This window comes from Lipomyces chichibuensis, assembly GCF_038497645.1.
Source record: "Lipomyces chichibuensis strain CBS 12929 unplaced genomic scaffold V1513scaffold_46, whole genome shotgun sequence".
Classification (NCBI taxonomy): domain Eukaryota; kingdom Fungi; phylum Ascomycota; class Lipomycetes; order Lipomycetales; family Lipomycetaceae; genus Lipomyces; species Lipomyces chichibuensis.
The window spans coordinates 24,515-38,416 of NW_027117498.1; the positions used below are offsets into that span (position 1 = coordinate 24,515).

Sequence of the window (13,902 nt, forward strand, 5' to 3'; positions counted from 1 at the left end):
TATCTCAGAACGATCACGTGCTTTGCGGACTCTGATGTGGAAATTCGAACGTACGCACATAAATATTGTTGCCCTAACCCGATCAAATTCGACAATGAAAGAATTTGCTTAGAAAATCAAAACCCAGATCTTAATTGAATTCACGACAATAACAATATGGACGCCTCAGAGGAACCTACGGTTCCTACAGCCGAGCAGACCGTCGAACAGGCTGTGGGATCCGCTACTCCTGCTGTTGAGAAGGAGAATGTCGAAGCAACAGAGGTGAAGTCTGCAGAAGAACCAGCAGATGACGAGGCTCGAGAAGAAAGCACGAAGATTACCAGCGAAGCCGCCGAAGCTTCGACGAAAGATGACAAGAAAGAAAAGCATGGGAAGAAACATAACATCATTTCCGACGCATCTGTCCTCCCTCATAGCTCCGACTCGGCGGCAATTCTGAAGCAAGTCGAGTTTTACTTCTCCGACCAGAACCTGCCAAAAGACAAATTCCTCTGGACGACCGCATCGGCGAACGAGGGCTGGGTCCCGATCAGCACGATCGCGTCCTTCGCGCGCATGCGTCGCTTCCAACCGCTCGACGCCATCGTCTCTGCGCTCTGCCAGAGCGAAGAATTACTCGAAGTGTCCGATGACAGGGAAAAGGTTCGGCGAAGAATCCCGCTGAAGCAACCCGCGCCGGAAGAAAAGGCGTCGGCGTTTATGAGCTCGGTGTACGTTAAGGGTTTTGGCGAGGAGACGCCGACTAGCCAATTTGATATCGAGAGCTTTTTTGAGGGTTTTGGATTTGGTGTGCGACAGGTACGGCTTCGACGCGACGCCGAGAGGAAATTTAAAGGTAGTGTGTTCGTGGAATTTGCGAGCGTTGACGAGGCTGAGAAATTCATTGCGCGCGATCCGAAGCCACAGTGGAACGATGCCGAACTTGAGATCATGAGCAAGAAGGCGTATGTCGACATGAAGGCCAATGAGGGAAAGACCCGTTCGAGCAAAGACAAGCGTCCGTTCGACGCGTTCAGAGAAATGAACAGCAAGAAGCGCAAGGCGGAGTCTGATACCGAAGAAGGCAAACGGGAGACAAAATCCGTTCGCGGTGGTCGTCGTGGTCGTGGTCGCGGCAAGCGTGGCCGTGGACGTCGATGAATTTATGATCTAAAAATCTTGACATGTAGTGTATTGTATAATGCTTAAAGTAATGTTACAAGAAACTATCCACTATCGTAGCACTCCTACACGATGTACTAATATTTTGTACCCCGTCCACCACGCTGAAACTGCCCCCCACCACGACCAACGTTTCCACCGCCTCGATTCCGATTAAAACCTCCCCGTTGGCCGCTACTGCTGTACTGACGGTTATAGCCGCCACGTTGCGGCTGGCTAGATTTCCGCTGTTCCTCGCGCTGCTGCTGATTCTTCTCGCGTGCAATGTCGAGTACCTCGTCTGGTACCCGCAGGTATTTTATCTGATTCGTTAGCAATTCCCACCGGGTCTGGGATGCAATATGTCGACTCACGTTATTACCCCGCACGTAGCATTCAGGAAGTCTAAAAAAACGCGTGCCATCCTAGCTCATTAGCCTCATTCTGTGAAGTCCACAAATAGATCGAGATCAACATATAGTAATGACATCGGAACATCCAAATACATACGGAATTAGTCTGGACGACCTCCTTGAGTGTCAAATTCATCCACGCATCGCAGTTGACTAAATGCCCGTTCAACGTCTCACCGGACTTGAGCTCGACTAGCATCGGGTGGCCTTGTGATGTGTTGAGGAGTGTTAGCGGGAGCTGTTGTGAACTGTTAGTTTTTGATCGAGGACGAAGGCAAGGGGGATGGACTGTATACCATTTTTTTCCTGTAAAAGAAAACCGGCTAAGTTTGCAATGACAGATAATAAAAAGACCGACAGAAAGTATTTTCTATCTTTTGTTGATCGACTATCGTATGCAACTGTATGGTGGTGAGTGATTCGCTGAAATTATTGAGCTGCTCTGTCAAGGAATCGATCGAGAGGCGGCTCAAGTTTTGAGGTGATCACGTGCCCGGGATTTCATATCCGCAACTGTAGAACTCCAGCTGGTGAACTGAGAGTAAGTTTTACAACTTTACTACTTCACACTTTAATGTGCAGTTCGATACGAACAGAAATATATACAATTTATTCATCACATATATACACTCGCAGCAGCCGGTAAGCTACGGCGGGTAACTGTAATTAACCCCACAATAAATTAATGAAAGTAACTCCATGACCAATAAAACACATGAACACCGTGCCATTCACGAACCATAATTACCCTCTCAAAGTGATTACTGCAATTCCAAAACGAAAACATCACATTGACGTCTCTATTTCATTAGAGGATGCGATTCCGAGGTGTCGTATTCGGATTCGAACGACAATTTCCCATCCTTGTGGGGACCGCCATCGATATCGTGCTGCATGCTGCGGCGCTGGTCGATGAATTCCGCGAGTTCCTTCTCGCTGATGGCGACGTCCGTCACGATCAGGGTCTGGTAGCCTTGCGTCGGCATAAGACAGTAATTTGCGTAGAAGTCAGCAATGCCGATGGCAATTAGGACGACGATAGAGCCGGTCAGAATGCCGATCAGAAGCGGAAATGCAATCGTAAATAACGAGTGAGCGATGCCGTTCATCATACTCGTCGCGCTTTCGTTGCGACCGCCCTTGTGGCGATGGCCGTGGGCATATTTGTGCTTATCCTTTCTCCTATGCGAATCTTTGCATCCTTTATTTAGTTTATCCTTGTGCGCCTTTGTTGATTTGTGCTTCTTACCGGTGCCGGAGGTGGTAGAATATAATATCTTGCTGGCTGCATCAGATACAGAGGACTTCGCTGAACGCGCAACGTCCATCAATCGGCACCAGTACTGGTTTTCGCCAGCACAAGCAGTCTCTCCAGCTGCTAATTCCACGGGTAGATTTTCGACATCGACGTCAAAAACGTTGCTGTCACTCGACTCGACGCGAACAATCTTGCCAACCTTGCTAAGCTTGACGTTTGCATTAAAGACGTCTTGCTTCAAAACCCGCTCGCCATTTACTGCGTTCACGACCATCGCGATCGTCACACGTTTAGCGCCATTGGTGAGAGGAGCCACGGCGAGTGCAATGTCTCCAACGACTTCGTCCAGGGGCATCGAGCGAGTAATCTTGTCGCGGGTGGAGTACGAAGAAATCTGCCCAGTACCAATCGGATCCAAACGGACGGGTGCGTTTGCAGATGTAAACTGGTGTTCAGCTTCAGTTAGATCATACTCGTATATCTGTATCGGTTAGCAGTCTCAGAAGTGGCCCGCGTCAGATAGGTAAATGAGCTCGTAAAAGTTAAGAAATATCTCGGAATGCAGCGGGCATATTCCAATCGTGTGGCAATCTGACCTACTTCTGCAGAAATCACATGATTCTGACTAAGTCATTGACCAAATGTCATTTCTCAAATATTGCTCGCAAAATACCAGAACCGGGAAAAACTAGCACACAGGAACCAGTTGCTCTTCAGTATGTATCGAAACAACTTACCAACGAGGTAGTTTTCTCGACGATGAGGTCGCCGTTGGAACCAGTCAAATCATCGAGTCTTCCAAGCAAGTTAGTCTCCAATACAAGGAAGCACGCTAAAAGGCGTATAACAAACAATCTCACCTTTCGATACGGACGCGGAAGAGATCACCTGAATCCGACACTGAGTTGGACAAGTGTACAACCTGTGTTAATGAATATGACTAGTCAATATCTAAGCAACGACGATCTACATTAGGACTCGTACTGTCTGGGCAGCTGCCAGCGAAAGCAACGGCAAATTATGCACTATTTGGTATAGAAGGCGCATTACTGAGCGTTTTTCGACGATATGGAGAATATGTTACAAACCACAACGAGATGTGACGGAGGATGAGAAGGAGGGAAGCGGCGAGCGAGGAAGACATTTAACTATCGGCGCGGCGCATACGTTCCGTATCCTTGTCAACTTCCAACCCACATCGCGACCAGGTTAATAAATTTGGGTCAGCGTAAATGCAGTGATTGACAGAGTGAGTTTCCTGACCCGATTTTATAGCGTGTCGGTGATAGCCCATAGCCCTAACCCCACGCTTATTAACGGGTCGGTGTTGTGTCAGTCTTGCGGCATCCAACAAGGACAAAGTGCTCTAAGTTGCAACGCTATTTTGCAACCATGGTATTATCCAGAGTCAGATAGCACCTACACTAAAGATTTGCCATTCCGAAATGCCGCGGGCCGTCAAAGGTGAGTCTATACAATGTATTGAAATCTGACGTACTGACATAAAATCTAACAGGCGTCCTTGTCGAGTGGTGAGTCGCCAGTTGCATTTTAGCCTACACCGATTGACTCTCTTAGTGACCCATCCATTAAGGCGCTCATCATCAGCCTTGACTCAAAAAACCACAATATCGTTCTCGCAGTATGTCTACTTCAGTTTGTTGTAACTCATAAGCGAATTACTGACAGATAAGGACCTCGACGACGAGCATCTTGTCATAGAGGAGCGCATGGTCGAGTATGTCAAGCGCGAACTAGATTCCCAGCTGGCGGAGAACACATTCAAACCGGCAGAGCTCGACGACATACGGCGGAAGTAATCAGTTTGGACATTTATGGATTGTACGCGGAAGACATTATTCTATACGGCGTTGGTGGTTATATCAGTTATAAAATATTTGTTCATCTCAACATGTTCATGCTCGTTGGCGACAGATAGTCCCTATCGGGTATGTGCGATGGTTGTTTGCCATGCCATATTCCGCCGCTTCCCAAGTTTCACGTATCACCCTGAATGCCGGTGGTTATCGTCATGTTGAATTGATAGTCAGTAATCCATATTCTGTACTTGATTCAAACCGGACCGCGCGCAACAGTCCTAGCGAACTAACGAACGGATACGTCGAATTCTTGTCGAGTATCCACTATCACCTTCACGCCTTCCCAAAAATATCAGCTTTCACATCAACCACCATCTCAACAAGGACAGAAATTATCGTCATTCCAGTTCACCGCGACTCAATGACCATTGCCAATCTGAAGCTCTTCAGACTTGAGGACAGAACCCATCCACCGCCCATTGGCAACAGCGATCGCCAGCGATTGTGCGCTGAGCTACGAACGAACGCCATGCATCTGCTGACAAACAAAGATGTAGAAATAGATTTCCTAATTAGATTAGGGTACTGTTACATATTCATTCCTTCGCAATCCCGCCCCTTGTCAATTCGAATTCTGGACTGTGTGACCGAAGGAAACCTAAAGGTGGGTTTCGATGAGATACAGATGAGAGCGGGTAATTGCACCTGACTACATCAGCCTTCACGGACCATTTACGCACGTTCACAAGTCCTGGAGGACCGTATGAGCCTACTTACATTGAAATCGCTCGGTGTTGAACCGTAACACTTTGCAATCTAACGTACAGATTTGAGGAGGCTAGTGTCCAACGTTCAATAGCCATCTAGTGCCGTCAATGCCTCTTCATTTTCTTTTCACGCATTTATCTTCTTAGGTTACATTTCAAAGCAACTAGGAACAGAAACGATAACACTAAACCATTCGTGGCTCAGAACAGAGGCGAAGGGATAAAGGAAACGCGAGTCCATAAGCCTGAAAGTGAAGGATTTAATAATATTAGAAATATGACTCTGGCTCGGCAGGTAATCGTTCCGCTCGTGAACTCTCGAATTAGAATGATGTTTTCTCCGCCAAGTCTTTAATTGCTGTATCATAGATAATACTAGTACAACTTAAAAGACAATAAAATTAAACAGCGCACGTGTAATTATAGCCACATACTACCGGATAGAAAAAACCAAACTATTAAACTCCGTAAATTCGCCTGCACAGTATCCGAACATAGAGCCTCTGTAATACTTCGTAATCCAACCAAATAATCGTACAGCAGATTTACACCACATTGTCTAAAACCTAACTGCTTTGAACAGACGGTGAGGTGAAAATACCGAGCCAGCTACTTCGTTTTGCAGACCCTTTGGCGGCTGTCGACTTTTCGGCGGGCCCTTGTTGTGACGGTAACGGTGGTGAATTGAATACTCGTCGAGGAAAATCGGGCATGGTGCCGTTGCCGTCAGGTTTCGGTGAGGTTATACCTTCCGACAACATAAGGGGTAGAAGTGATTTCTGACCCCCAGAAGAAACGCGACGCTGGCTGCCCCCGGAGGGAGACGTGCTGCTCGGCGGGTAGCCAGCAAAGCTTGGTGATGTGGACGCAACTGATCGGGGTGAAAGAGTACCTTGTGATAAGTATGCTCGACTACGCTCATCGGTAGAAGGCGATGCGGCTCCGAAATTGATACCAATACCAATGATTTTCTTCTGACCGCGTTTGTCGGCTAGCGTTTTGGTTGGAGAGCGAGTCCCTTGTTTCGATCCTAGCATCGTACGAGACCGTTGTTTGCTTTCTTTGGTTGGTGACGAGTGTTCTAGAATGTGTTCCAGCGCCTTGTTATCGAGCAGCTTCTCGACTATGCGCTCGATATATGTTGCCATCGCAATGTTTGACTCGCGGAGTTCGTGATTCTCTTTTTCAAGATCTTGGAACGTTAGTAACTTGTTGTGATATGGTTGCGCAGCTTCAGGATACACACCTTGCGAGCAGGCTTTGGCCGGCGATGAGGCGAGAATCTCCTCAGCTAACGTCGAGGCGGCCTTGAGGTCACCCAAACCGAGACGATCTTGGCTCTCTGGAAATTCGTCTACCGCCACCGACTCACTTGACTCTGACCGCGCTTTCTCCCATACTAACGACTCTAACTCTGTAATCTCGTTGAGTAGGTTTCCGTTCTGTATTCGTGCATCGACCAGATCCTGCTGGAGTTTTCGCACTTCTTCCTCGCACGTCTTTTCGGATGCAATGGTTTTGAGGTGTAAGTCGGCGAGATCTATTCGGAGACTCTCTATTTCCTTTTCATATAGGAGCTTATCGACATTGCTTAATTCTACGGTAGTGATGGACACGCTTGACTCGTCTTCTGTGGGAGGTCGAGGTATAGCGATGTGGTGCGCTAACTGCCTCTCCTGTTCCTGCAGGCTCTGCTGCAATTCCGCAACGCTGCGTCGCTGTTGTGATAAATTAATGCTACAATTCTAAGCAATATTAGGAGACCAAACATGCCTCAAGTTCCAGTGCTTCATTCAAATTGGCGATCTCATTTGCGTTCTCAAGACGTAATTTCTGAGCCTCCTCCTTCATATCCTCCAGCTCGATGTCCCGAGTGTGTATCTCCGCCTCCTGAACTTCATGTAACCGCTCGATTTCTTCAATCTTTGCATTAAGCCGAGCCAATTCGTTCTCATATCTGTCGATTTGCGACTGATACTCGTCCAATGCTGTCCGCAACTCTCCTACTGTCTCCTGGTCATTTGAAATCGCCTCCGCGAACGACATGCTTTCTAAGATTCAGCCAAGACACGGATCGTCTGTTTGCATGTACGTATACAAAAATTACCGATATATATGAGTACTGTGAGGCTGTGTTGTGGTGTTAAGATGGAACGGAACGTGAGAGCCACACGCAGCCTCGACGCAACCGTGCGGCTTGTGGGCAACTAAAAAGAAACCCTAGCCCATTGCTGGCCACACAGCTATTAAGGGAGGCCGGGGAAAGCCGCCCCATATTGTTGTATCTACATGGGGCTGGAGACTTGATGCCTGTGAACCATGAACGATAATATATTATGGAACACCCTAACAACCGAATGCAATTTCGATTTGAAATTTGATCAAGTTTCAGTCGTAGCGCTAGGCTTGGAACTATAATAGACAAGACAAGAACCACATCTCGAGGAATTGTGATGCGGGAGGCTCATAATTGCCATATGCTAATCTCAAGGACTAGCCGGACGTTGGCAATTTACATTGCTGTTACTTTTGCTTGGAAGGAACTGTCTCCAACTGGACGAAACAATCGTACTTGGATCCCCTTTAGAATTGTCAGGTCTTACAGTAGTATATCTTATCTTCCTGCATCTGTTCGGGCTAATGAGACGTAATTGATATTCCTGACGCGTCTCACTGTTTGCTAATCAGAATTTATCCAACTCTTCACCCATAGAGTTAGCTACCTTTGCCTCGTTGCCACGAATATTGTTGTCAACTAAAAGCTGTCGCGCGGCTATTTTCAAGACCTTCGGTATTCTCCGATAATGACTTCCAGATGGATCCCGTCGGACCCGATTGCGAGCCAATCGTTGTTCTCTGCCTGAATCATCGTTCTTCTGCGCTCTCGACAGAGACAATTTCAGTTGTCGAACACGACAACTGATCAAATTACTTATTTATTTTTGCGAAGCTGGCTGGTTGGCGACAAAGGAGACGAGACAACACAACCATACCTCCGAAAGTGACGTCATGACCGGAGGCCAATACCTCTGGATGTTATTCTAACCTCAGTGCCTTTAATCTTGCTCCCGCTCTCCTTCCTTATCTTCTCTCGTACCTTTCGCGCTGTCCTTCGTCCCATGTTTTCCCTCTTTAATCTTAAACAAACTATCCAATGTCCTCTGGCCCTTCTGCTGCGTCGTGTCCTGCACCTTCTGCTCTTTCAGCACTGGTGGCAGCCCCTCCACTCTGCGCTTCGCATCCTCCAATAACTCCACCTCCCGCTTTCGCTGCCCCATCACCGTGCCAATGGACCATTTCTCACTCGCAGCGTTTTTGTGCGCAAGTTTGTATTTTGAGCCCGTCAAGTGCGTGGAGTAAGTGTTTGCATCTTCTTTTCGTACATACTCAAATCTAGTGTCAACTTGAATCCGGAAATAAATGTTACAGACGGGAAGAGAGAAGACGTACCTGATGCGCGACAATCAGCCAATGATACTCCGTCCCTACGGGCGCCCCGCTTCCCTTTGGTGCATTCCTATCCCTTCTTTTCGTTGTCTGAAAGTCAACCTTCCATAGGTCCGGCTCAAGCTTCGTCTCCTTCCACACACCCTGATCATAATTCCATGTGTGTGACCCCCCGATCGCCATTCCCGCATAGTATTGCCCTTTGAACGTTTTAAGTTCATCGTATCCGCCTGCAAAGCGAGGTTTGGTGGATATGATTTCGGGGAGTTCCTCTTCGTCGAGCAAGGCAGGATCCATCGATTCGATGTTTGCGTTGGAAATCTCGTCTTTTATGTGTTCAGTTAGGGTGGTGGATTGTGATATGTCAGAGGAGATGGAAGTGGCCGCTGGTGACGGAGGTTCATTAGCGGCGGCCTCAAATTCTGGCTTGATTGTCGCATCCTGCTTTGCACGTTTTCTAGGAGGCATAATCTCTGTACGCTGTAATAAATGGAAACTAGAATTGACAGAATGGCATTCTAGCTCGTAGTTTGGAGAGCATAGTTATGACGTAATCCCAATTTTCAGGGGTAGGGCTTTGCGAGTCGCGGTCGGGGTTGACGCAAAACCTTCCACTTCACCGTTTCTATCATTATGATATTATATTTTGTCTAAATCCACATGGGAACGCATAAGGTTTAAGCACAATCTAAATTCCACGTCGGAACTTGCCGTTGTATACACCAATCTTGTCCGAAGTCTTTGGCAGCAGTTCAACCTTCCTCGGAATCTGACTTCACTCTATCGTCTTCCCGATCGATAGCTAGCTCATCCGAAATGAGCGATTATTTGCCGTTGAGGCCCATTTACTGTAATCATGCCACCATATGGTAAGATCCATTGGGGATCAGTATGGCCAAAATCGACGTCAAAAACAATCATTGCATCAGGATTATAATAGGCAAAAGCCTTGAGAAAAGCTTCACGTTGCTCCTGACGATACTGCATACGCTGCTCCGGGGTCGGCTGTATTTGTATATTCGATGCCTTCGGGCGAGCGACAAGTACGGCGGGAAACTGGGCCAGCAGTCCTCTTTCCCCGGCATTACGCAGCGTGCGGTACACGTAGGCGGCTGAGGGCATCTCTTCAGATGTCTCAAGCAGCAAAACACAACCTGAGTAGTCGGCCGGATTGTTCCGTATCCAACGATTTGCTGCCAAGTTCCAATCCAAAATTTCGAGATTGCCTCCCCAGCTAGGACCTGTGATAACTCGATCCGGTTGGTGCCAGCCCCATCCACCCGAGGCCTGGATCGGACTAGGTGATGGGCCATTGGAATCACTCCAAGCTGCATCATTCCAGTCTTGCTCATCCTCGCTGAACTCAGTGACGGGTTGCAGCTCAAGATCACCACCACTGAAGAGCGCAGCGCACAATGATTTCGTGGAGAGTGGATGAAGACCACCTGGCCGCGCAACGTGCACCATGGTCGAGCCGCCATGGTAGCTACTAATCCCTAGATTCCAGAGATAATTAAGCAAGTTGGTGTTGTCGCTGTACCCAAAGAAAGGCTTTGGGTTCTTCGCGATCATGTCACTGTCTAGGAATGGCAATACCGTTATCTGGTCATCCCCACCAATTGTAGCCATAATGGCTTCAATACTTGCGTCTGCAAAGGCGGCATTGAGGTCTGCTGCACGTTCGCGAGGCGTTGCCCCAACCTGTCGCGTTGTCGGATATTCGACCGGGATAAGTTGAAGCTCGCTCTGTAACCGCCGCATGGCTAGGTCGTGCACATGGGGGAACAGTCCAGGTGCGCCAAAAGAAGGAGATACAATGGCGACTCGACTTCCAGGTCGGAGCCTTCTTTGGCTGGCTCTCAAACTTGGAGGCATTTTGGAACCCCTCGGGAAAAATGAATGCAAATAATCTGCGAGTTAAGTAGGACAACTTGGGTGTGTTTATATTTTACCTGGTCAGGATTACTCACCTTGCCAGCTTTTTTCTCCCCAAAATATACCGGAGTTAGCAGTTGGACAGAGCGTCCTCACTAGTTTTGAACAAAGTCATGATGTTATTTTGGGGCCAGGCACCGTTACTCAGTATTTCCAGGATCAAGTTTATTGCAAGTTGATCAGACTTTCAATATTTGTGTTTCTTCTATAGCCTTCCTGCGTCATGCTCTGGCTAGAGTAGTCCAAACGACGACAGAAACTACCACGACAACAGCCCCCATTACCGTTCTGGAACAGCGTTTCGTACCCTGAACCTTCCTCTTCTCTCGACGCCAACGAGTGGGGTTCGGAGACAATTGCCCGCGGTTGGGCCAATTGCCTGTGGTGGTCTTCCCATGCTGAGGTCCACGATGAACTTAACTGATCGGTGGATGAAAATGAAGTGGAACGATCAGCAAAGAGGCTGAAGTTATTTCAGTCCGCTAAGGAGCCCACGGCGAAGGCCAAAAGGTACAGATTGTACCCCACCGCAGAGGATAAGAAGATCCTGGTGAAGTGGATTGGGGCGGCACGTTGGACATACAACGAATGTCTGCGCGCCATAATGAATGAGGGGGTCCCTAGATCGAAGAAGGCGTTGAGAGCGAGGGCGATTAACAAAGAGGTGTTAGAGTTGTTGAAAAAGCCCTGGCTCGAGGAGACACCTTACGACATCCGGAACGCTGCGATGGATGACCTTCTGAAGGCATTTGCGTCGGAAGTAGCTAGGTAAGACTGATAAGAAGGTGTTTAAGATCCGGTACCGCTCTTGCTTCCAGGAGAGCATCGTCATCAACAGCAAGCACTGGCTGCGGTGCCGTGGGAAGTACGCCTTTTGAAGAGTGAAAAGGGACTTCCTGAGAATCTGCTTTATGACAGCAGGCTGGTGATGGAAAGGCTTACAGGTCGCTTTTATCTGTGCGTGCCCGGGCCACTAGAGGAGATGGAATGCCCTGCAAGTGTTGCTCTGTCCTTGGTTCCGGGTGTACGGACATTTATGACAGGGTACACGCCGGATGGTGTGGTACTTGAAGTGGGGAAGGCTGACATTGACCACATCTACAGGTTGTGCCACCGGATGGATGCCCTGCAGAGCCGGTGGTCAGTGAAGGGTTACGGCGCAAAAAGAAGTGGCGGATGAAGAGGGTAGCTGCAATGATCCGGCGACGGATAAGGAATCTGGTGGATGACCTGCATTGCCGGACTGCCAAATTCTTGTGCAGTTCGTTCAATCTGGTCATATTTCCAAAGTTCGAGACGCAGCAGATGGTCACAGGCAGGGGGCGTCGCAGGATCAGGTCCAAGATCCAAGACGTCGAGAGCCATGGCCACTTGCTCCCACTTCCGATTCCAGCGACGCCTTCTAAACAAGGCAAGGGAGTACCCCTGGTGCCGTGTTGTGCTGGTCAGCGAGGCCCACACAAGCAAGACCTGCGGAACATGCGGGCATCTGAACAACGTCGGCGATAGCAAAGTGTTCAGATGCGCTCAATGCGGGTATGTCTGTGACCGAGACATCAACGGGGCGAGGAACATTCTGGTGAGGTACTACACCATACTTGCAAGTGGGGAGTCTGTGACGGACTGAGATCGAACCAACTATACATGGGCAAACGAGTAGAGTAAAATGAGTACTCACGTGAGTTATGAGTACTTACTTCGAGTACTTAAGTGAGTACTCTACTCGCCATCATCCCAATCTCGCGAGTACGCGCCTCAATACTAGAGCTCTGATTGGTCAATTCAGCTTATCTAATCATATGCAGACGCTAAAATATTACTCTGTAGAGGAGTTTTCAATTTTGAGATGAGCAATATTATGGCTTCTGAAGACCCTTCTTCATCGCGCGCTAGCACTCCTCTTTCTGATGATGACAATGACTTTCCTTTTCGAGCATTCTTTAGCAAATCCATCCCTCGGAAGACTCCAAATGGTCGTCAAAAAGGGCGGCGAACGTATAGGTGTATCCACTGCTCGTGGGAGAATTCCTACAAGAACAATTGTCGAACACACGCCGGCGCGAAACATCGCCGTCTCATACAGCAATATGAGACGTCACCCTCATCTCAAGGCTCTCGGTTGACCTCGATTGAGTCATTTGTACAGCCTCGCTCATCCGAGGCTGCTCTCCGAAACGTATTTAACTGCTAGCAGTATGTTGAGGCAATTGTATGCCTTCTCACTAGGCGTAGAGTCGCTTTTTCAGCTGTTGAGTGGGACGAGCTGGCAGAACTAGCTGCTCTCTAGCCTGCAATCCAGCTATTGAGGACCATCTTATTACTTCGCGGCGTACTGTAATGCGGTATATTGCTGCCAATTTTGCGTTGTACGAAGTGCAGTTGAGACAAGAACCTTCAAGGCGCTGTATCAAAGATTCACCTCTCAACTGACCTCTGGACGTCACCCCATCGCCATGGCCTACTAGCAGTATGTGCTCAATGGGTCGACAAGGACTATCGGCTTAGGAAAGCACTGCTAGGACTGCCAGAATGTCGCCATGACCACAGCGGCGAGACACAGGCTATAACTATTGCTGCTGTATTACAGCGATTCGAGATCTCGAACGTAGGCTATTACACAACGCATATCACCCAGTTCTTGCTCGATCACGATACCCTGCTTGAGGGTAATATTCTTAATAGCTCGGATTGGGAATTATTGAGCAAGACGCATACCTTTCTCCAACCATTTGCGTCAGCAACCCTGTATGCGGAGGGAAGTAATGCTTCTATCTCGCAAACTCTTGTTTTAATGGACGCTCTGCTACTCCATTACGAACAGACAAAACAACAATACTCGGAGCGTGACGCGCGAGAGGACCGTATTATGCTTCAAGCCATTGACATGGGCTGGTTTGTCCTCAACAAATACTATGCCATGACCGATAATGTCCCTGTGTACGCCGCCGCCTTGCTTCTCGATCCCTCGAAGCGACAAGCCTATATTAAGCAGAATTGGCCACACCAATGGCACGACAATTCAATTGACGCCGCCTGCCGGATTTGGGATTTAGAGTACAATACATTTGTCATGCCTGAGCGGCCTGAGCAGGAGGATCGTACTGTGGGTATAGCTAATT

At 48.3% G+C, this 13,902-nt stretch overlaps 10 protein-coding genes across 10 annotated transcripts; 5 read left to right on the forward strand and 5 right to left on the reverse strand.

Annotated features, from left to right (window-relative positions):
* The first annotated feature begins 88 nt into the window (after nucleotides 1-88).
* V1513DRAFT_452229 (uncharacterized protein) lies at nucleotides 89-1,187 on the forward strand. The gene has a single exon (XM_066899096.1). It carries the CDS (start codon nucleotides 157-159, stop codon nucleotides 1,141-1,143), a length of 987 nt encoding a protein of 328 aa, XP_066751211.1. The 5' UTR covers nucleotides 89-156; the 3' UTR covers nucleotides 1,144-1,187.
* On the reverse strand, nucleotides 1,154-1,994 carry V1513DRAFT_452231 (uncharacterized protein). Its single transcript, XM_066899097.1, has 4 exons — nucleotides 1,853-1,994; nucleotides 1,654-1,794; nucleotides 1,518-1,568; nucleotides 1,154-1,466 (listed from the first exon to the last, which is right to left on the reverse strand). The coding sequence occupies exons 1-4, from the start codon at nucleotides 1,853-1,855 to the stop codon at nucleotides 1,242-1,244; spliced, it is 420 nt and encodes a 139-aa protein (XP_066751212.1). The 5' UTR covers nucleotides 1,856-1,994; the 3' UTR covers nucleotides 1,154-1,241.
* A 104-nt stretch (nucleotides 1,995-2,098) lies between these two features.
* V1513DRAFT_466630 (uncharacterized protein) lies at nucleotides 2,099-3,939 on the reverse strand. Its single transcript, XM_066900079.1, has 4 exons — nucleotides 3,799-3,939; nucleotides 3,675-3,736; nucleotides 3,552-3,609; nucleotides 2,099-3,295 (listed from the first exon to the last, which is right to left on the reverse strand). Exons 1-4 carry the CDS (start codon nucleotides 3,859-3,861, stop codon nucleotides 2,357-2,359), a joined length of 1,122 nt encoding a protein of 373 aa, XP_066751213.1. The 5' UTR covers nucleotides 3,862-3,939; the 3' UTR covers nucleotides 2,099-2,356.
* Nucleotides 3,940-4,259: 320 nt separating this feature from the next.
* On the forward strand, nucleotides 4,260-4,634 carry V1513DRAFT_427552 (TFIIH subunit TTDA/Tfb5; the record flags this gene model as incomplete). The annotated part of the gene is made up of 4 exons (XM_066896224.1): nucleotides 4,260-4,278; nucleotides 4,331-4,346; nucleotides 4,393-4,456; nucleotides 4,509-4,634. The coding sequence occupies 4 exons, from the start codon at nucleotides 4,260-4,262 to the stop codon at nucleotides 4,632-4,634; spliced, it is 225 nt and encodes a 74-aa protein (XP_066751214.1).
* A 959-nt stretch (nucleotides 4,635-5,593) lies between these two features.
* On the reverse strand, nucleotides 5,594-7,629 carry V1513DRAFT_452241 (uncharacterized protein). The gene is made up of 3 exons (XM_066899098.1): nucleotides 7,175-7,629; nucleotides 6,648-7,119; nucleotides 5,594-6,593 (listed from the first exon to the last, which is right to left on the reverse strand). Exons 1-3 carry the CDS (start codon nucleotides 7,445-7,447, stop codon nucleotides 5,968-5,970), a joined length of 1,371 nt encoding a protein of 456 aa, XP_066751215.1. The 5' UTR covers nucleotides 7,448-7,629; the 3' UTR covers nucleotides 5,594-5,967.
* Nucleotides 7,630-8,254: 625 nt separating this feature from the next.
* V1513DRAFT_238457 (uncharacterized protein) lies at nucleotides 8,255-9,415 on the reverse strand. Its single transcript, XM_066894436.1, has 2 exons — nucleotides 8,852-9,415; nucleotides 8,255-8,787 (listed from the first exon to the last, which is right to left on the reverse strand). Exons 1-2 carry the CDS (start codon nucleotides 9,314-9,316, stop codon nucleotides 8,458-8,460), a joined length of 795 nt encoding a protein of 264 aa, XP_066751216.1. The 5' UTR covers nucleotides 9,317-9,415; the 3' UTR covers nucleotides 8,255-8,457.
* A 6-nt stretch (nucleotides 9,416-9,421) lies between these two features.
* Nucleotides 9,422-10,844, reverse strand: V1513DRAFT_452245 (peptidase family S66). The gene has a single exon (XM_066899099.1). The coding sequence runs from the start codon at nucleotides 10,721-10,723 to the stop codon at nucleotides 9,656-9,658; it is 1,068 nt and encodes a 355-aa protein (XP_066751217.1). The 5' UTR covers nucleotides 10,724-10,844; the 3' UTR covers nucleotides 9,422-9,655.
* Nucleotides 10,748-11,668, forward strand: V1513DRAFT_460578 (uncharacterized protein; the record flags this gene model as incomplete). The annotated part of the gene is made up of 4 exons (XM_066899840.1): nucleotides 10,748-10,783; nucleotides 11,025-11,186; nucleotides 11,244-11,551; nucleotides 11,578-11,668. 4 exons carry the CDS (start codon nucleotides 10,748-10,750, stop codon nucleotides 11,666-11,668), a joined length of 597 nt encoding a protein of 198 aa, XP_066751218.1.
* Nucleotides 11,664-12,380, forward strand: V1513DRAFT_238531 (uncharacterized protein). The gene is made up of 2 exons (XM_066894437.1): nucleotides 11,664-11,827; nucleotides 11,888-12,380. The coding sequence occupies exons 1-2, from the start codon at nucleotides 11,771-11,773 to the stop codon at nucleotides 12,290-12,292; spliced, it is 462 nt and encodes a 153-aa protein (XP_066751219.1). The 5' UTR covers nucleotides 11,664-11,770; the 3' UTR covers nucleotides 12,293-12,380.
* Nucleotides 12,381-12,423: 43 nt separating this feature from the next.
* V1513DRAFT_452252 (uncharacterized protein) lies at nucleotides 12,424-13,130 on the forward strand. Its single transcript, XM_066899100.1, has one exon. It carries the CDS (start codon nucleotides 12,630-12,632, stop codon nucleotides 12,972-12,974), a length of 345 nt encoding a protein of 114 aa, XP_066751220.1. The 5' UTR covers nucleotides 12,424-12,629; the 3' UTR covers nucleotides 12,975-13,130.
* The last annotated feature ends 772 nt before the right edge of the window (nucleotides 13,131-13,902 follow it).